Raw genomic sequence first — 21938 nt, forward strand, 5'->3', positions numbered from 1 at the left:
ATAAAAAGTGACCAAAAATGCACTATTTTGGACTTTGGAATTTTTTTGCGCGCACGCCGTTGACCGAGCGGTTTAATTAATGATATATTTTAATAATTCGGACATTTCCGCACGCGGTGATACCACATATGTTTATTTTTATTTACACTGTGTTTTTTTTTTTATTGGAAAAGGGGGGTGATTCAAACTTTTAAATGATCTTTATTCACTTTTTTTTTCCACTTTTTTTTTGCAGTGTTATAGGTCCCATAGGGACCTATAACGCTGCACACACTGATCTTCTATGTTGATCACTGGTTTCTCATAAGAAACCAGTGATCAACGATTCTGCCGCATGACTGAATTTCAGGCACTGAGCAGTCATTCGGCGATCGGACAGCGAGGAGGCAGGAAGGGGCCCTCCCGCTGTCCTGTCAGCTGTTCGGGATGCCGCGATTAGCCGCGGCTATCCCGAACAGCTCGACTGAGCTAGTCGGGAACTTTCACTTTCACTTTTAGCCGCGCGGCTCAGCTCTGAGCGCGCGGCTAAAGGGTTAATAGCGCGCGGCGCCGCGATCGACACTGCGCGCTATTAGAGGCGGGTCCCGGCTTCACTATGACGCCGGGCCCGCCGTGATATGATGCGGGGTTACTGTGTAACCCCGCGTTATATCAGAAGAGCAGGACCAAGGACATACCGGTATGTCCTTGGTCCTTAAGGGGTTAATGAACTGGTGCCAGAAAGTTAAACAGATTTGTAAATTACTTCTATTAAAAAATCTTAATCCTTTCAGTACTTTTTAGCAGCGGTTTGCTACAGAGGAAAATCTTAAATTTTTGAATTGTTGTCCACAATGCTCTCTGCTTGTGGACAAGTTTTCCACCGGATTACCCCTTTAATGGATTTTCCTGTTTGGCTGGTTGCTGCAGTTTTCTTATGGGGATGGAATATTTAATGAATAACTGAAGCACCATTTACATACAGCATTGCTGGCTAGTGATATTGCGCCATTCATTATTATTGTTTACCTATTATATCCCTTACTCATTTATGTAAACAATTTTTATCATGGCCAATAATAATCCTGTGACTTCATTACTGACACCATTATACCAGCCATGGATGCTGTCCTCTATGGAGTTCGCATCTGACACCTGTAGGTGTTGGTGGCCATGATCCAGGGCATTCCTCAATACTGGCAGTGACTGAGATCTGATCTCTTCCTGTGTTACATATTCATAGAGAATCCTGCTATAGAATTTTTATTTTTGGCATTGAGTTTGATCACCGGTAAGGCCAGACACCGATCTTGTTGGTGAGTTCCCATTAGACCACTTTATTTTAATTGAACTTGTCATTTATTCTTGTGAATCCCTTGGCCGACTGTAATATCTGGGCAGATAGAACGGGTTGTGTGTGGCATCAAGGCAGTACCATTAGAAGTAGTGGGGTCAAAGAAGGCTGCACCTCTGATGTATAGTGTCCTACCCAGCTGGATAAACATACGTTGTGTGCTGGGAGCTCGGTGTCAGGCATGAGCAAAAATCAACAAAATGTTCATTCTTTCTGGGAAAAGCCACCCTACTGGTTTCATTTCATTCACCGATACGCTCTTGTAATAACGAAGTATGTTTGTGACAAGCCTACACAATGCATACGGGTCTGCATAAGAGTGCATGCACACTACGTTTTTGCAATACAGTTCCCGTATTAGGTTTTTGATGAAAAACGGATTCCTCAAAATCTGTTAAAAACTGTATACGGTTTGAAAAATGATGTCCGGTTGCATCCGTTTTTTATTAGGAAAAAACCATATACGTTTTTAACTTTTCACTCCATTTTGAATAAAGTTTCACTTGTTTAATTGAAATTCCAAGAGAAAAAACTGTGCAAAGTCAAAAACCGGATGGAACCGTACGCACATACGGTTCTGTACTGTTCCCATTGACTTTCACGTAAAAAGAAAAAAATAAATACATACGGTTTTTCATCCGGACCAAAAAATGTGGTAGTCTACGGCTTTGGGTATGGGTAAAAAAACGGACTAAACCGGATGATGTGTTTGACATACGGTGTACAATATTAAGTCGAAGCATACGGTTTTCTATATGTTTTTTAACTTGAAACCGTATACAGGAACTTTTTAGCAAAAAATGTGGTGTGCACGCACCCTAAGTCAGACAATCTATGGCTTATCTCAGTGTCTGAAGGGTCACATACGTACACAGAAGGACATGGGGATAGTAAGGTGAATAAGACAAGTGATCTCTATGAGGAGGGAAGTAAACAGCTGATGCAGTTTATAGATGAGGAATGTGAATGTTTATTGTCCTGTGACCAAGGGCTGGCCAGTCAGAAAGAAATGGAAAAGAAAGAAATAAAAGATTTATTGTTATAGAACTGTAGCCACCTGGACTTCAAAATAAATGTGTGTCAAAAATGTTGATTAGTTGGAGTGTTCAGACCACGACGATCACTAGAATGCGCCTAGAGAAGAGCGCTTAGCTGAGTTCTCCTCTCCCTGCTCTTTGTGCACGAGACCGAGACAAACCCATAGGGGGAGGTTTATCAAAGGATTTAGACTGGTTTTTCCCATCTAAATTTGTCGCACTCTAAATATGTGCGACTTTTGCTTTAGAGGATTTTTAGAACATGATGCATTCTAGTTTATTTTAGACGGAAAAATGGATTGGTGCTGAATTTATCAAACGTGACTTTTCAGTGTCGCATCGGCTGAAAGTATGCTGAAGTGTCAGACCATGCTGGAGCAGGTTTAATACAGTCTAAACCATAGATCCCGAAGTCCGTGCGCAGAATTTATCAAGAGCCGTGTGACTTTTGATAAATTAGGCGCACAATAGACCGGCCTAACGCTCTGTAGTTTGGTCTATATAGACAACTTTGATAAATCTCCCCCATAGACTTGTAATGTCATGTAAGTTTGTCTCAGTCATGTGGAACAAAGCCAGGAGTGAACTCGCTTAGCGCAAATTTCTCCTGATCAGTGGGGGCTTAACACTTAGACCCCGACCGATCAAAACTTTTGGCATGTCTCTTGGACATGTCAAATGTTTTTTTTTCCAGTGGCAGTGCCCATTTAAGAATTTCAGAAGGAAGCTAGAATAAAGTTGTGGCCATACACTGTCTCACCTGGTTCCCCTATACACATGTATTCTCAGCTGTGAATGTGCTTTGGGCAAGGATATGGAAGTAAGCCACTTTAGGACACTACTGGTGGTGATATTCCTAAGAACAAAAGGATTGGGCAGTTTATAATCATGTTACCCACTAGCGCTATTCTGCTTCCGCCACCCAAATCATGTTACCCGCCAGCGCTATTCTGCTTCCCCCACCCAAATCATGTTACCCGCCAGCGCTATTCTGCTTCCCCCACCCAAATCATGTTACCCGCCAGCGCTATTCTGCTTCCCCCACCCAAATCATGTTACCCGCCAGCGCTATTCTGCTTCCCCCACCCAAATCATGTTACCCATCAACGCTGTTCTGCTCCCCCCCCCCCCCAATTAATTATGAGCCCAGGGGGGTACTACTCACATATGTCACCCGCAAGCACTGCCCTCCTCCTCTTTGTTGGGGGCCGCCAGTGTGATCGGCGATGGAACTCTATACTGTACGCCAGTGGTCTCCAACCTGTGGACCTCCAGATGTTGCAAAACTACAACTCCCAGCATGCCCGGACAGCCAACGGCTGTCCGGGCATGCTGGGAGTTGTAGTTTTGCAACAGCTGGAGGTCCGCAGGTTTGAGACCACTGCTGTATCCCTATGCCCGGGCTGCAAAAGATAAAGATAATAAACTTTTACTTACCTACGTCGGCCTTACGCTGGGGACTGGAACGTCGGACAGCTGTCAGCCTATCACCTGCCGGAGAGATGTCCCGCCTCGGCCAGTGATAGGTTAAAGGCACTGTCATGTAAGAAGCCGGCCAGAGCTCCTTTCATGACAGTGGGCTCAGCCTATCACTGGCCGGGGTGGGACATCGCTGCGGCCGGTGATAGGCTGACGGCTGTCCGACGTTCCCGTCCCCACCGTAAGGCCGTAGGTAAGTTAAAGTTTATTTTCTTTATCTTTTGCAGCCCAGGCATAGGGATACAGCGTACAGCAGTGGTCTCCAACCTGCGGACCTCCAGCTGTTGCAAAACTACAACTCCCAGCATGGTCGGACAGCCAATGGCATGCTGGGAGTTGTAGTTTTGCAACAACTGGAGGTCCGCAGATTGGAGACCACTGGCGTACAGTATAGAGTTCCAGCGCCGGCGGCCCCCAACAAAGAGGAGGAGGGCAGTGCTTGGGGTGACATATGTGAGTAGTACCCCGCTGGGCTGATAATTAATTGGGGGGAGCAGAACAGTGCTGGCGGGTCACATGATTTGGGTGGGGGGAAGCAGAACAGCGCTGGCAAGTCACATGATTTGGGTGTGGAGGGGGAAGCAGAATAGTGCTGGCGGGTAACATGATTTGGGGGGGGGGGGGGGGGGGAGCAGAACAGCGCTGCCGGGTGGGGACAGTGCTGCGCTGGGTTGATAATTCATTGCCAAGGGGGAGGGGCCCAACCAGTATTGCGGTATGGGAAAAATTTATATCGTATAGCCCAAAAATGTTGGTATTCGGTATGAACCGGTATACCGCCCAGCCCTAAGTTTATATCCAACATGCCTGATCCTGGGGTCAGAGGGAACTGTAGATGGTTATTGGGTTCAGTGACACATGTATAACGAGTATGGCTATCATAGGATGACAGCTACAAATCTATGTTTTCCTAAAGATTTCTGTTCGCCTCACTGTTTGCTCTGAATGTTATGTTGGAACAGATGTTATGAGCTTGTAACATCCTGTATTATAGTCGTAAATTGGAGCTGTCTAGTAAGGAGGGGTCTATGCTTAGTATGTGTTCTGTCACTCACCACCCATAATAATAGCTACTTTATCTCTATAATCCAGAAATGCATGCTGTATGTTATAGTACTGGACAAATGATACAGTGGGGGTAGGGCAAGTATGAACTCTCTCTTGTCTGTCATTTCCATGGAATTCCAAATATTAGGAACGTTTAATGTCTGTCAGAATCCCCGCAGTGCTGTGTGAGATTCCAAATAAGGAAGACTTGTCCCCTGTATACGAGCTGTGGTCTGCAAACCACTTTCTGGGTTTGAGTCTAAATCCGGTTACCTTTTCGCCCCTCCTGATACAATGCCGCTCGCTAAGAGGAGGAAAGTGCTGACTGTTTTCTGATGTCAGACGCAGCACAGCTCATTGGGTCACAGCCATTTTTGAAAGGTGCACGGGCGGGCAACAAAAGCTATATATATCGGAGATGGCTGTAGCCAAGGGATATCCAATATAGTCCCGAACCGCTTCTCCATGTGTTCTCCTAGGAGCATCCAACTTTACAGCAGGTAACAAACCCAATGTCTCTGTTCTACGTAAAGGCTATGTTTCTTATAAAAGAGGCTGATTTCCGTTATGAACTGCTATGTTATTGTGTTTGTAAGTATATAAGGAATTTGGATATAATGTTTGTATGGACTTGTAATATCTCCCTCCGCTTCGTTGGCTTACATAAGAGTGTGTGATAACATGCAGATGTTGGCAGAAATATATGTGCTGAGCCAGTGTAATGATATAAAAAGCTCAAAAAGATAGTTCCATATGCTTTTCATTAGACTTTCTATGTATATATATATATATATGTGTGTATATGTAATCCAGTGAAATATGTTCTGCTTATAGTGAAACTCCACATATAGACACATGTCTACAATGTACTCTTCTCCCCGGCCACAGTCTCTATACGTATTAGATAGGGTCACTTGTCTGAATTTCTGCCTATGGAAAAGATCTACCGTAAGTATAGGAACTCTGTCTTTGTGATTTACAGTATAGATAATGTAGCTGGACCATCTAGAACAGTGGTGTACAAACTGTGGACCTCCAGATGTTGCAAAACAACAATTCCGTTGGCTGTCCGGGCATGCTAGGAGTTGTAGTTTTGCAACATCTGGAGGACCACAGTTTGGAGACCAATGACCTAGAATAGTGACTACTGCATTTTATTGGATGTCATTTTTGCAGTGTAAGCCTTCAAGTTCTATGCAGACATACACCAGCACCTATATAAGTGTATAGAGGCATACAGATTATTTTATGTTGGATTCAATACATGTCTAACACTTTTTTGCTTTTATTTCTGTACCCTAACATTTGTCAGTTAAGCAGAATTGTACTGAAAGGTGCACTTTAAATGGGCAGTGTCAGATACAAAAACTTTTGATATGTTGTAAAGCATTCATACTGAAAAAAAACTGCCCCCCTGCCTGCTAGGTCACATACTAGTCCTGCTGTGTCCATGCATCATCACCTATGTCATGGACACACTACCTTGATTGACAGCTGTGAGCACAGGGCTCACAGCTGGAGGAAAAATCCTCCCACTGTCAACTTGTGTCCCCCTACTGTCAGTGAGGACAAGCTGGGAGTTATAGTTTTGCTAATGCTAGGGGAGATGTGAGCAGACAGCATACTGAGGGAGGGGGCAGAGACCTGCACAGTAAGGCCACGCCCCCTCTCTTTTGAGAGGAATTCAGACTAGTGAGCTAAATTAAAAGTGTAATAAAAAAAAATAAAGGTGCTAGACTCCTAAAAATATGATGTACATGGTCAGGATTAGGTACTGAGTGATATATAAAAAAAAATGTTTGGATCTGACGGGTACACTTTAAACACTTAAGGACCCAGAGCGTACAGATATTCCCTGATGCCCTGGTACTTAAGGATCCAGGTTGTACCTGTACGTCCGTGGGAATTTCGGTCCCCGCCGGGCAGGGACCGGGATGACTGCTGATTTCTATCTGGCCCCCCCCCCCCCATGTCGGCAATCACCGGTGAATTCACACCAGTGATTTGCGCCGATTTTGAGTCATACAGGTCTCCAGTGACCCGGAAAATAAGGGGGATCGGGGTTGTCCAAGACACCCATGATCCCCCTGAAGGGATCGGAGTAAGGTGGCAGGGGTGCCACCCCTCCTATCCCTGCTATTGGTCGTTCAGAAGCGATGACAAATAGCAGATCAGGGGTGGGGGGGGGGGTTAATGGTCAGTTCGCTTCCTCTGCCCACCCACTGTAGTCAGGACAGAGCAGGGGGACCGACGGTGAACGGCGCCGAAGGTCCAGTTACCATCGGCAGAGGCGACAATCGGCGGTGGTGATCGGCCTCGTGGCGATGACGTGTGGCTGGCTCCCTGGTGCCGCGTGCTGCAGACTACGGAAGCCGGTGAGTTGCCTAGCAACATCTGGAGGGCTACAGTTTGGAGACGACTATACAGTGGTCTCTAAACTGTAACCCTCCAGATGTTGCGAAACTACAACTCCCAGCATGCCCAGACAGCTGTTTGCTCTTTGGGCGTGCTGGGATTTGTAGTTTTGCAACAGCTGGAGGGCTACAGTTTGGAGATCACTGTGCGATGGTTTCTAAACCGTGGCCCTCTAAATCTTGCAAAACTACAACTCCCAGCATGCCCACACAGCAGTTTGCTGTCTGGGCATGCTGGGATTTGTAGTTTTGCAACATCTGGAGGGCCACAGTTTGGAGATCACTGTGTGGTGGTTTCTAAACCGTGGCCCTCTAAATCTTGCAAAACTACAACTCCCAGCATGCACGAACAGCAAATGACTTGCTGGGAGTTCTAGTTGCGTACCTCCAGCTGTTGCATAACTAAATCTCCCAGCATGCCCTTCGGCAATCAGTACATTCTGGGAGTTGTAGTCTTGCAACAGCTGGAGGCACACTGGTTGGAAAATACTGAGTTAGATAACAGAACTTAATTGAAGGTTTCCCAACCAGTGTGCCTCCAGCTGTTGCAAAAGTACAACTCCAAGCATGCACAGTCTGTCAGTGCATGTTGGGAGTTGTAGTTTTGCAACAGCTGGAGGTTTGCCCCCCATGTGAATGTACATACTGGCGGGTTTACAGTGAGTTTCCTGCTGCAAGTTTGAGATGTGGCTAATTTTCCGCCGCAGCGCAAACTCCTAGCAGGGAAACTCACTGTATCCCCCCCGCCAGTGTGAATGTACCCTAAAAACACTTACACTAACACATAATTAAGGGTAAAACCCTACATATAAACCCCCTTACACTGTCTCCCCCCCCCCCCCCAATAAAAATGAAAAACGTATCGTACGGCAGTGTTTCCAAAACGGAGCCTCCAGTTGTTGCAAAACAACAACTCCCAGCATTTCCGGACAGCTACTGACTGTCCAGGCATGCTGGCAGTTTAGCAACAGCTGGAGGCACCCTGTTAGGGGTGTTCTACGCCAGTGATTCCCAATGTCCACCTAGAGCTGGGCGGTATAACTAAAAATGTGTGTCATCGTATTTTTGTAAATCATGGCGGTTCCACGGTATTTAACGGCATTTCCCCCCCATCATGTGACCCGTGGGCGCTGGTTCTCTTCCCCCCTGTTTATCAGTCCAGCGCTGTGCTGTCCCCCACTTTAGGGAACTAATCATATTTGACCCAAGAGCGCTGTTTCTCTCCCCCTTCCCCCTCCCCCCCGCAAATAAGTATCAGCCGCTGTACTGTACTATCCTGTGCCCAGGCTGCAAAAATAAACATAGTAAACTTTAACTCACCTTCCTCCGTTCCCCCGTTGCTTCGGTACCGGCCTCACGGTCCAGCGATGCGAGTCTCATGCTGCTTCCTGGGGATGGGAACGTCACAGAGCCATCAGCCTATCACTGGCCGCAGCGATGTCCCTCCTCGGCCGGTGATAGGCTGAGCGTACTGTCATGTAAGAAGCCAGCCGGCTCCTTACAAGACAGTGCGCTCAGCCTATCACCGGCCGAGGCGGGACATCGCTGTGGCCGGTGATAGGCTGACGGCTCTGTGACGTTCCCATCCCCATGAAGCAGCAAGAGCAGTCGAGGGACCGTGAGGCCGGTACTGGAGCAACGGGGAAACGTAGGAAGGGGAGTTAAAGTTTATTTTGGTTATTTTTGAAGCCCGGGCACAGGATAGTACAGTACAGCGTAACGGCTGAAGCAGCGCTCACGGGTCACATATGATTAGTTCCCCAATATGGGGGACAGCGCAGCGCTAGGCTGATAATTCCTTTGGGGGGTGGGGGGGGAGAGAAGCAGAACAAAGCCCGCGGGTGACAAATGATTAGTTCCTTCGATGTGGAGACAGCGCGCTGTGGCTTACAATCCATTCGTTCGAGGGGGTGAGGGGCCCAACCGGTGTTGCAGTATGGGAAAAATTCATATCATGCAGGAAAAAATTTCGTTATTCGGTATCAACCGGTATACCGCCCAGCACTATGTCCACCCCTATGCAATCCCTAATTTAGTCCTCAAATGCGCATGGTGCTCTCTCACTTTGGAGCCCTGTTATATTTTCAAGGAAACAGTTTAGGGCCACATATGGGGTATTTCCGTACTTGGGAGAATTTGCGTTACAAATTTTGGGGGGCTTTTTCTCCTTTTACCCCCTATGAAAAGGAAAAGTTGGGGTCTACACCAGCCTGTTAGTACCCCATAGGTGTGCGTAAAATGCTCTGCGGGCGCACAACAAGGCTCAGGAGTGAGAGCGCACTATGTACATTTGAGGACTAAATTGGTGATTTGCACAGGGGTGGCTGATTTTACAGCGGTTCTGACATAAACGCAAAAAAAGAAATACCCACATGTGACCCCATTTTGGAAACGACACCCCTCACGGAAAGTAACAAATGGTATAATGAGCCTTAACACCCCACAGGTGTTTGATGAATTTTCGTTAAATGATGGGAAAACGTGTTACCCTAAATTTTTCATATTCACAAGGGAAAATAGGATAAAAAGTCCCCCCAAATTTGTAACCCCATTTCTTCTGAGTATATAGATACCCCATATGTGGATGTAAAGTGCTCTGTGGGCGAACTACAATGCTCGGAAGAGAAGGAGCGCCATTGGACTTTTGATGAGAAAATTTGTCCGGAATTGAAGGCCACGTGTGTTTACAAAGCTCCCATGGTGCCCGAACAATGGACCCCCCCCCCACATGAGAGCCCATTTTGGAAACTACACCCCTCATAGAATGTTATAAGGGGTAGTGAGCATTTACGCCCCATAGGTGTCTGACAGTTTTTGGAACAGTGGTCTGTGAAAATGAAAAATATAATTTGTCATTTGCATAGCCCACTGTTCCAAAGTTCTGTCAAACGCCAGTGCGGTGTAAATGCTCACTGCAACCCTTATTAAATTCTGTGAGGGGTGTAGTTTCCAAAATGGGGTCACATGTGGGGGGTCCACTGTTTTGGCACCACGGTGGGCTTTGTAAATGCACAAGGCCCCCAACTTCTATTCCAACCAAATTCTCTTTCCAAAAGATCAATGGTGCTCCTCCACTTCTGAGCATTGTAGTGCGCCAGCAGAGCACTTGATGTCCACACAGTGGGTATTTCCAAAAACGAGCATTTTTGTGAAAAATGTACACATCCAACTTTAACGAAAAGTCGTCAAACACCTGTAAGTTGTGAAGTCTCACTGTGCCCCTTGTTACATTCCTTGAGGGGTGTAGTTTCCAAATAGTATGCCATGTGTTTTTTTTTTTTTTTTTTTTGCTGTTCTGACACCATAGGGGCTTCCTAAATGTGACATGCCCCCCAAAAACCATTCCAGCTAAATTTGCTTTCCAAAAGCCTAATGTGAATCCTTCTTCTCTGAGCATTGTAGTACGACCACAGTGCACTTGACGCCCACACATGGGGTATTTCCATACTCAGAAGAGATGGGGTTACAAATTTTCGGGGACATTTTCTCCTATTGCCCCTTTTAAAAATGTGAAATTTGGAGAAAAAACAGCATGTTTGTGAAAAAAAAAAAAAATATTCATTTACACATCCAACTTTAACGAAAAGTCGTCAAACACCTGTGGAGTGTTAGGGCTCACTGTACCCCTTGTTACGTTCCCTGAGGGGTGTAGTTTCCAAAATAGTATGCCATGTGGTTGACATACACATATGAGGTATTTCCTTACTCGAGAGAAATTAGGTTACACGTTTTAGGGCAATTTCTCTCCTTTTACCCCCTGTAAAAATTCAAAAACTCGGTGTACAAGAACATGCGAGTGTAAAAAATTATGTTTTTCTCCTTCACTTTGCTGCTATTCCTGTGAAACACCTAAAGGGTTAACACACTTTCTGAATGTCATTTTTTAATCCTTTGAGGAGTGCAGTTTTATAATGGCGTCATTTGTGGGGTATTTCTAATATGAAGGTCCTTCAAAACTGAACTGGTCCCTGAAAAATTCTGATTGTGAAAATTTTGTGAAAAATTGGAAAATTGCTGCTGAACTTTGAAGCCCTCTGATGTTTTCAAAAGTAAAAACAGGTCAACTTTATGATGCAAACATAAAATAGACTTATTGTATATGTTAATAAATATATAATTCATGTGGGATGTCCATTTTCCTTATAATCAGAGAGTTTCAAAGTTGAAAAAAGCAAAATTTTCTAATTTTTCATAAATTTTTTTAATTTTTCACCAAGAAATGATGCAAGTATGGACAAAATTGTACTACTTACATAAAGTAGAATATGTCACGAAAAAACTATCTCGGAATAAGAATGAAAGGTTAAAGTATCCCAGAGTTATTAATGCTTAAAGTGACAGGGGTCAGATGTGCAAAAAAATGGCTAGGTCCACAAGGTGAAAATGGGCTGTGTCCTTAAGGGGTTAACATACTGACTATATTGCTTTTATTTCACAGATTCAGCTGTAAATGCATCACAAACAGGCCACCCAGGATGAGGAAAGCAAGCAGGAGCACAAGCTCTGCCCCCAAAGTACCTGCCACCAACAAACCACAGGGCAGTGAGCGGGCAAAATCAGACAGCAGCGCACCTACATCAACCAAGGTATCCCGTCCGGGGTCATCTTTATCAAAGGTAAGAACCATTGCATGGAAAAGGCGCATGTTTACTTTATTTCAGTGTGTTCACACAATGTGGATTTTTTGCAACTGATCTTCAGTAGAGCCGCATCTTGTGACAGTACCCTTGCAGTTTTATATATTTTATATTTATTATGGTAGGTCCGCTTCTGCTGACTGTACCTTTACAGTTTGTTTTATATTTAGAAATAATGGGGGAGATTTATCAAAACCTGTCCAGAGGGAAAGTTGTTGGGTTTCCCATAGCAACCAATTACATCGCTTCTTTCATTTTTGAAAGGGCCTCTGAAAAATTAAAGAAGTGATCTGATTGGTTGCTATGGGCAACTTTTTCTCGGGACAGGTCTTGATAAGTCTCCCCCAATATGTTTAGTGCTAATGATGCTGACGGGAAATGAGTGTCTGCATCATTATAGGGAACCTGTCACGAGTTTCATGCTTCCTGTGGTTAAAGGGATACCCCACCGGAACACATTTTTTTCTTTTTAAATCAACTGGTGCCAGAAAGTCCAAAAGATTTGTAAATTACTTCTATTTAAAAATCTTAATCCTTCCAGTACTTATCAGCTGCTTTATGCTCAAGAGGAAGTTATTTTCTTTATGAATTTCCTTTCTGTCTGACCACAGTGCTCTCTGCTGACACCTCTGCCCATTTTAGGAACTGTCCAGAGCAGGAGCAAATCCCCATAGAAAACCTCTCCTGCTCCAGACAGTTCCTAAAATGGACAGAGGTGTCAGCAGAGAGCACTGTGGTCAGTCAGAAAGGAAATTCAAAAAGAAAAGAACTTCCTCTGGAGCATACAGCAGCTGATAAGTACTGGAAGGATTCAGGTTTTTAAATATAAGTAATTTACAAATCTGTTTAACTTTCTGGCACCAGTTGATTTACAAAAAAATATGTTCCTGGAGAGTACCCCTTTAACACTTAAAAACTCTCTGATCACAACAATCTGTAATTCAGTCAGATTGGCTGGGCCATTTTAGGATTATCATAGGTTCATCTTAGCCGGAAATAGGGGCAAATAGTCCCCTGCCCTGGTTGACAGATCTCTCCCTATTTGCATATGAGTAGAGAGCCCCGTTTCCAGCCAATGATACAACTATAGTAACATAGTTCATAAGGTTGAAAAAAAGACCAGAGTCAATCAAGTTCAACCTATATCCCTAATGAGTCCCTACTGAGTTGATCCAGAGGAAGGTAAAAATTCCTTCCCAACTCCAAATATGGCAGTCAGAATAAATCCCTGGATCCAACGTTCTGTCCCTATAAATCTAATATACATAACCAGCAATGTTATTACTCTCCAAAAATGCATCCAGCCCCTTTTAAATTATTTTAGAGTTCACCATGACCACCTCCTCAGGCAGAGAATTCCACATTCTCACTGCTCTTACAGTAAATAACCCCCATCTGTGCTGGTGTAGAAACCTTCTTTCCTCTAAACCTACAGGATGCCCCCTTGTTATAGATACAGTCCTGGGTATAAATAGATCATGGGAGAGATCTCTGTACTGATATATTTAGACATAGTTATTAGGTCGCCCCTAAGCCTTCTTTTTTCTAAACTAAATAACCCCAATTCTGATAATCTTTCTGGGTACTGTAGTCCTCCCATTCCCCGTATTACCCTGGTTGCCCGTCTTTGAACCCTCTCCAGCTCCACTATATCTTTCTTGTACACTGGTGCCCAGTACTGTACACAATATTCTATGTGTGGTCTGACTAGTGATTTGTACAGCGGTAGAATTATTTCCATGGCCCTATTGATGCACACCATGATTTTATTTGCCTTGGCAGCAGCTGCCCGACACTGATCGCTACAGCTAAATTTACTGTTAACTAAGATTCCCAAGTCCTTTTCCATATCAGTCGTTCCAAGTGTGCTCCCATTTAATACATAATCCCAGCCCGAATTTTTCCTCCCCATGTGCATTACCTTACATTTATCAGTGTTGAACCTCATCTGCCACTTCCCAGCCCAAACCTCCCAACCTATCCAGAACCATTTGTAACAGTGCACTGTCCTCTATAGTGTTTACTGCTTTACAGAGTTTAGTCTCATCTGCAAAGATTGCTACTTTACTATTCAACCCCTCTACAAGGTCATTAATGAATATATTAAATAGAACAGGACCCAAGACTGACCCCTGTGGTACCCTACTAGTAACAGTTACCCAATCAGAATAAGTACCATTAATAACCACCCTCTGTTTCCTATCACTGAGCCAGTTACTTACCCACTTACACACATTCTCCCACAGCCCAATCCTTCTCATTTTATGCACCAACCTTTTATGTGGCACCATATCAAATGTTTTGGAAAAATCCAGTTATGAATACTCTGACATGATGCAGTTGTTTACAGTGACTCATAGATTTATTTAATTAGGAGCCTGTAGGTGTTTCATGCTGTCCATGGTTCAGGCAGCATGAAACTAGTAACAGCTTCCCTTTCATGAGGCCAAAGCATATGGCTTCTTAGTATTTGGCCCCTGGAGATAAGGACATCTGTATAGAATGCATACATCCAAAAAGTTCACAGATCACCTTTATGGGCAGTTAGACGCCTGTGCAAGGACCCACTGGTATAGTTCCCAGCTCTGAAAGCCTATGGGGGAGATTTATTAAAACCTGTGCAGAGGAAAAGTTGCCCATATTAACCTGTCAGGTCACTTCTTTAATTTTTAAAAAGGACTCTGAGGAATAAGAGACAACTTGATTAGTTACACGACTCTTCCTTTGCTTTGATACATTTTCCCCTATAAACACTAAAGAAAGTTGTCCAGCACTTGGGAGTGTAAATAAAATTCTCTGCTTTATTAGGATTAACTTAACTGCCTGGGCAAATAGAACAGTGATTAGATTCTTAAAACAACCTTGCCACTAGTCACATGACGGCTGAACTGGGACACACAGTACATAAAAGATGTTAAATTGTAATGTTTGACATATCCATGTCAATTTTGTGTGTCCTTAGCATCAGGCTCCTATGTCATATATAAACAGGTATAGTTATGCAACAATAGAAATATAATAGGACTTTTATTTTTTATTTTTTTGTAACTGGGTCTTGTTGGCAACTGGATGTCTGCATTAAGTTCCCACAAACAGAAAACATGGGTTGCATGGGTTCATCTTGCCTGAAGGTCATGCTATTGGTTGATGTGTCCCTAACAAAAAAAAAAGGATCTCAAAAGTTTCCCTATTAAGTAATCTGCATCTTAGATCTCCCCCCCAAGGGTACCCTCACAAACTGGTAAACTTGCAGTGGGTTCCCCACTGTGAGTTTTTTTGCCATTCACTTCAATGGGGCCCTGAAAAAATCCACGATATCGGCAGATTTGCAAATTGTCATGGGGCCCATTAATGTGAATGCTGGTGAAAGTTATAGCGGGAGACGCGCTGTGGGTTACCAGCTTGTGAACGTACCCTTAAAGAGAACTTTGTCAGGAGTTTGTTTTTTTCACCAACAACAATAATGGGTTAATAAAAATTCTCTTTTTTTTATTTTATTCTGGATGATGCTGCACAATTTACAAAAATAACTTTGAAAACAACATGTGCTATAGTCAGATTAACTGTAAAAGTCATGGAAGTGGTACTGCTCCTTTGTGAAGTCACACTGGTCAGTCCCTCTGGTTTTACTGATGTCCCCCATTCTGGGATGTGTCCTCATAAGCCAGCTCTGGCAACAACGTAGATGCATTCAGGGACAATACACCTCACAAGAAACTCCAGGAGAAATCATCTTTTCCATGTGAATTCTCACCTGAACACGTGTTGTGTAATGTTGATTCAGAATGATTAGAATGTGAATCGCAGTGAGTCCATGAATGCACTGGGGGATAGACAACCACAGATCTTCTCAGTAGGAATCGACCGATATCGTTTTTTTAGGGCCGATACCGATAATCGGTGGAGGTTAGGGCCGATAGCCGATAACTTATACCGATATTCCAGTATAAGTTATCGGCTATTTATCCCCCCTCGACACCGCTGCAGGTCATTGATTTAAAGCGGACGCTTTAAATTAATGCACTGCAGTGGCTTTTGCGGTGCCATAGGCCGCCGCCGCCACCACCCGCTTCTCTCCCCCTACCTGTCAGGGTGGTCCGGGCCATCCATCCTTCCTTCCTGTAGTGTCCGGCAGCATTCCGGGTGGAGGGTGCACTGGTCCGGGCTGTCCTTCTTCTCCGGGGGTCATCTTCTCCACTCCGGGCAGGCTCCGGCCTAGTACGCTGCATAGACGCCGCTACGCAGTGACGCCCACGGCGTAGCGGCGTCTATGCAGCGTACTAGGCCGGAGCCTGCCCGGAGTGGAGAAGATGACCCCCGGAGAAGGACAGCCCGTACCGGTGCACCCTCCACCCGGAATGGTGCCGGACACTACAGGAAGGAAGGAAGGATGGATGGCCCGGACCACCCCCATTACGGATAAGTTTATAATTTTTTTTTTTTTTTATTGACTTGGAGGGTGGGGGAGGGGCCCGACCGGTATAGCGGTATGGGCAAAAATCCATACCGGTATACCGCCCAGCACTACGGTGGGGGGTGCGACGTGGTGGGTCGGGGGGGGGGGGGCGGTCGCGGTGCGGTGGGTCAGGGGGGGCGTTGCCGCGGGGGCGGGGCATTATCGGCTTATCGGCAAGGTAATTGCCGATACCGATAATGCCCAAAATCATGATTATCGGCCGATAATATCGGCCATACCGATAATCGGTCGATTCCTACTTTTCAGCCTTGTGTATTCTGCTGTTCTCACAGAATCCCCTCCTCGCTGCTGTCTGTGCATAATGTTAGGATATTCCTAACTGGTTATCTCTGCTTCTTCTTACTTTAGGCTGGAGTGTAGCTTCTCTGCTCTGAATTATTTATATATATATATATATATATATATATATATATATATATATATATATATATATATATATCTATCAAGCAAATAGACAAATAGCCAGCACAACAACCTAATACACTGCTATGGCAGATACAGAGTATACAAAAAAAGAGGATTGCAGCAGCACACATTGGTCAAAAAATTGAGGCTCTTAGTGCACTTTTTGATCAAAACGTGTCCCCCATCCACCACGGGGAGGTGGCCTCATTTAGGATGGAACCCTAACACAAATTCTGAGCCTAACGCTCAAATATCCACTCACCTCTGCTGGGCATATAGCCTCTGACTGGGTGACATGCTGGATCCATAAACAATTTAAAACTCCACCTGTGAAAAAGGGGGAGGGGTACACAGCTAAAGAGGGTGCCATTTACCCCTGTTTATATATAATATTGCTTCTGATAGATGTGATCTGTGACCTCCCTATGTGATACCTGGGCAAAGTATCATGGGGCATGTAGGTTCCAACATGATGTATAGGCGCAAATTTTTTTTAATTTTGAAATCTAGCGAATAAGTTAGAAGTATGGCTGGTGGGGAATTGTAGAACACTGTTATAATGTGGGCTAGGTTTGAAGGTAGTTCATGTGTCTGCTGGAGTTTCATTTGAGTTACCCATTGGAGCACATGCATATTATAATATCATACACAACCTGAAGACAGGTATGGTAGTGTTTTTGGAATGAATTCACTCTGTTTTTCTATTCCTGGATAACCCCTTTAACTATGTAACCTAAGGGTCCATTTACACGGCAGAATTTCCGCAAGCGAAATTTCGCTTGTGGAATTTCCGCCTCACATTAAAGCCCATAGACTTCTATGGGATTCCGAATTCACACTTCACTGAATTTCCGCTTGCGGAATCTGTGCGGAATTTCACAAGTGTGGATGGGAGTGCGGAATCCCATAGAAGTCTATGGGCTTTAATTTGAGGAGGAATTCTGCACGTGGAAATTCTGCCATGTGAATAGACCCTAAATGTTGCTGCAACTTTGACAAATATTCATTCTGCAGTTGCACAGCATTTTGCATGCTTAGATAGTAGAGATAAATTTGTAATATCATATTTTCTACTTGTCACCCCCTCTTCAGGCTAAAAGTAATGATGATCTCCTAGCTGGAATGGCTGGCGGGCCGCCAGCAAGTAATGGTGTGAAGGTAAAGAAAAGCAGTGTGGCATCAAACCCCAGTTCCGGAGCAGCGATGAGTGGATCAGATAGCAAAACAAGAAGCAACACAGGTAGAAACATTTTACTTACCAGCGGGAAATCCAGTTATTTTTTTACTTTTATTGAATATGGTGGAACAGACTTTGTATGGCTAGTAGCAGGAAGCTTTAATTGTATGGTCTCCAGACACTCTGCTGCCATTTACTTCATCTTGGTATTACCCTATATATTGTTATTCCTCTAACTATTCACAGGCAGCACCAGCACAAAGAGAAGTGGCTCATCTGGGACCAAAGAGGCAGGATCATCTCGAGAGAGAGTGCGCGAACGTTCTCGTTTGAATGCAAGCAAAAAAATACAGAGTTCAGGCGTTGATATTGGAGAGACATCTGCCTCAACAAAACGCTCTCGGGCCCGTGCAGAGTCTGATGTTCTTCGTATGAGCAAATCAAAATCTGACAACCAGATAAGTGATCGTGCTGCTCTTGAAGCTAAAGTAAAAGACTTGGTAAGCCTGGCCAAGAGTAAAGATGCTGAAATTTTGCTTCTTCGCACAGAGCTAAGGGACATTAGGACACAGTTAGGAGAAGATCTCTCTGACAAGAGTCCTGAAGAAGTCCCCATAGTGCAGCTGCAGGAGCAGAATGCGGTGGTACGAGAGGAGCTGCAGCAGCTGAAGAATGAAAACCGCATGCTAAAAGATCGTTTGAATGCATTAGGTTTTTCATTGGGTCAGCAGCTAGATGTTGCAGAGAAACTATATGGCTACCAATCCATGGATATGGCTGCTGGCAGCCACAGTGACTGTGGCGGAGGTACTTTAGCCTCCTCTGTAGAGGGCTCTACACCTGGCTCAATGGAGGACCTCCTCAGCCAGGATGAAAGTACCCTGACAGGAGAGAGGAGGAGTATTTCCATCGATAATTTAGACAGCGAGTGCAGTGAGGTTTACCAGCCTCTCACCTCAAGTGATGATGCTCTTGATGCTCCTTCTTCATCCTCTGAATCGGAAGGTCTTCCTAGTACGGAGCGATCCCGCAAAGGCAGTAGTGGAAATGTAAGTGAGGTCTCTGTGGCATGTCTTACTGAACGTATCCACCAAATGGAAGAGAACCAACATAGCACATCTGAGGAGCTGCAGGCCACACTACAGGAGTTGGCTGATCTGCAGCAGATAACCCAAGAGCTAAACAGTGAAAATGAGAGGCTAGGAGAAGAGAAGGTCATTTTGATGGACTCCCTGTGCCAGCAGAGTGACAAGCTAGAGTTATTCAGCCGTCAGTTGGAGTATGCCAGAGCTCTTCTTGATGAGCACCATGTGTCATACTCTCTAGATGAGGACCTAAAGAGTAGCAGGTATTTAGACCTAGAGCAAAGATATATGGAGTTGGCTGACAGTGGCCGCTTTGAGCGAGAGCAATTGTTGGGTGTTCAGCAACATTTGAGCAATACTCTTAAAATGGCAGAGCAGGACAATAAAGATGCACAGGATGTAATAAGAGCCCTTAAGGAGAGGAATCACCATATGGAGCGCATTGTGGAGGCTGAGCAACATGCCAAGCAGGCACTCGCTGCAACTTTGGAGGAATACAAAACTTCCCTAAATGCTGATCAGGCCGAATGTTCACGTCTAAAAACTCAACTGGAACAGGAGAAACAAAGGGTCTCGGAGCTGTACGCTATACACAGCTCTGGAGATGCCTCTCATATCCAGAATCTACTGGAAAGTGTGCGTTCCGATAAAGAAAAAGCAGAGACTCTGGCAGGAAACCTACAGGAGGAGTTGGTGCATTTACAGAGTGACCTCAGAAGAATACAAGATGCCTTTGACAAGGTAAACTGATGTAAAAATGTTTCCTTTACAAGAATGAATTGAAAACTGCTGTATTATATTTTTTTCTGTTCCTAATGATCCCTGTAGCTGGAAGATGAATATAGAGCGTTCCGTGAGGAGGCACAAAAACAGGTGTCAGAGTTGACTCTGGCCCTGGATAAGGTGAGGAGTGAGTTGGAAGAGAAGGAAACGGAGCGTAGTGACATGAAGGAAACCATATTTGAACTGGAGGATGAAGTTGAGCAGCACAGAGCTGTGAAATTACATGACAACCTCATCATATCAGATCTTGAGAGTAAGTGCATTGTATTTTACCCAGCAGGGGGCATTATGTCATAGCCAACATCTTCAATAGTGTACATACTGTTCAAGTGCAGCAACAGTGAGAGAACCCTACCTCTTACAACTTGCCAGCTAATAGAGATGGGAAATAATAGGTGTAATGTAGAAGTACGAGATATACACAAAAACAGCCACATGGCATCAAAACATGTATATTTTGTCTTATGTAATCAAAGTGCATAACAGAGTACATTTATACTGATGTATAAGATTACCAAATAGCAGTTCTGAATAACAGACTTTTCTTATTTCAGTATCACTAAAATGTTTAGAGCTCAACCAGGAGGTATAGCTGTTTTCACACTGAATTGTGTGGTGTATGTCTGTTAGAGGCTATTTCAATGGAAACCTCCTATGTATATGGAAACCTCCTATGTATATGTCTAACAAACGCCACAGCGTACGTGTGTGTGTGTGTGTGTGTGTGTGTGTATATATATATATATATATATATATATACATACACACATATATATAATATGTATGTAGGTTTTCTACACTAGCTTCTGGATACATCATCATTATGGTGCCACATTTAGCTACACTCCACTGGCTAAAACTACTTGACCCTGTCAACAATACAGGTTAAGACTACATTCAGGCAGCACTATGTTTAGAGGAAGGAGATCATACTGGCTGGTGGTGACCCTCTGCTGATACGGAAATAACTGTAAAACTCTGTAATCACTATTGAGTCACATGACCAATATACACAGACAGTCATGTTCGGACAGAATGAGCATTGAGAACACATCTCTATTAATGGCATCAGTGCTCTCTCTGCATTAATTTTAATCAAAGCGACCCTGTCACCCAGACATGTCAAAAGTTGGTCTGGGTCTGGATCTTCACACTTATCGCTGGAACGAGGCTAGAGGTGTGGGCCGAGCTCTACTCTGCCCAGCTCACTGCAATTGAAAATGACAGGGACACGTTAAAGGGATCGTCTAGCCAAAACTAACTAATCCCCTAGACAGCACATGCTCCAATCATTTCTATAGAAGCACCAAAGAGACCCAAGTATAGCACTTGGTCATCTCCGGAGCTCCCATCGAAATAAATGGAGCGCATGCCATCTACTGCACACGCTCCTCACTGATAACCGTTTCTGAAGATCGTGGGGGATCCCAGCAGTTGGGAGCCCCTCGATTAGCTACTTAACCCCTATCCTGTAGATAGGAGATAAGTTAGTTTTGGCTGGATAACCTCTTTAAAGCACTGTGGGGGAGATTTATCAAAACATGTCCATAGAAAAAGTTGCAGAGTTGCCCATAGCAACCAATCAGATCACTTCTTTTATTTTTGAAAAGACCTCTGAAAAACGAAAGAAACAATCTGATTGGTTGCTATGGGAAACTCAGCAATGTTTCCTCTGGACAAGTTTCGATAAATCTCCCCCATTTATTTATTTATTTAATTGTTTCTTTTCTTAAAATCCATTAAGGCATGCATAAAATAGTGCATTTGGCATCTCTATTGTAAAACAGAATGACACATAGAAGGGGGGGGGGGGGGGGCTGTAGGTATATTTAATGTATGTGGAAGGAGTTTTCAGGTGCATAGAGGAAACGCACACTGCTAAACGGTGAGTGGACTAGCCTTACACATAAGGAATAGTTAGTGTTACTGTCAATTAAATGGAGACAGGCTTCATAGTGGTTTTTCTAGAATCTATCTCCTGCAGCGAACAGAGAAGATGGGCAGACAAGTGCTTAGCTCAGCCCTTTTTCCTGCTGGCTCAAGCAATCTATGGGGGACTCTGCA

At 44.3% G+C, this 21938-nt stretch overlaps 1 protein-coding gene across 4 annotated transcripts in view; it reads left to right on the top strand.

The window, feature by feature from the left end:
* SPECC1L (sperm antigen with calponin homology and coiled-coil domains 1 like) overlaps positions 1 to 21938 on the top strand; it is a 56835-nt gene that overhangs the window by 13182 nt on the left and 21715 nt on the right. Inside the window, exons 2-6 of one of the 4 annotated variants that reach the window (XM_056530887.1) lie at positions 5731 to 5844; positions 11749 to 11926; positions 17922 to 18069; positions 18253 to 19832; positions 19920 to 20127. In XM_056530887.1, the coding sequence (XP_056386862.1) occupies positions 11786 to 11926; positions 17922 to 18069; positions 18253 to 19832; positions 19920 to 20127 (2077 nt within the window). In that variant the 5' untranslated portion in view covers positions 5731 to 5844; positions 11749 to 11785. Of the gene's footprint in view, positions 1 to 5231; positions 5397 to 5730; positions 5845 to 11748; positions 11927 to 17921; positions 18070 to 18252; positions 19833 to 19919; positions 20128 to 21938 lie in introns of those variants that run through there. The other 3 variants (XM_056530868.1, XM_056530877.1, XM_056530897.1) reach the window with 3 other exon arrangements.

This window comes from Hyla sarda, chromosome 1 (genome assembly GCF_029499605.1).
Source record: "Hyla sarda isolate aHylSar1 chromosome 1, aHylSar1.hap1, whole genome shotgun sequence".
In the NCBI taxonomy this organism is placed as follows: domain Eukaryota; kingdom Metazoa; phylum Chordata; class Amphibia; order Anura; family Hylidae; genus Hyla; species Hyla sarda.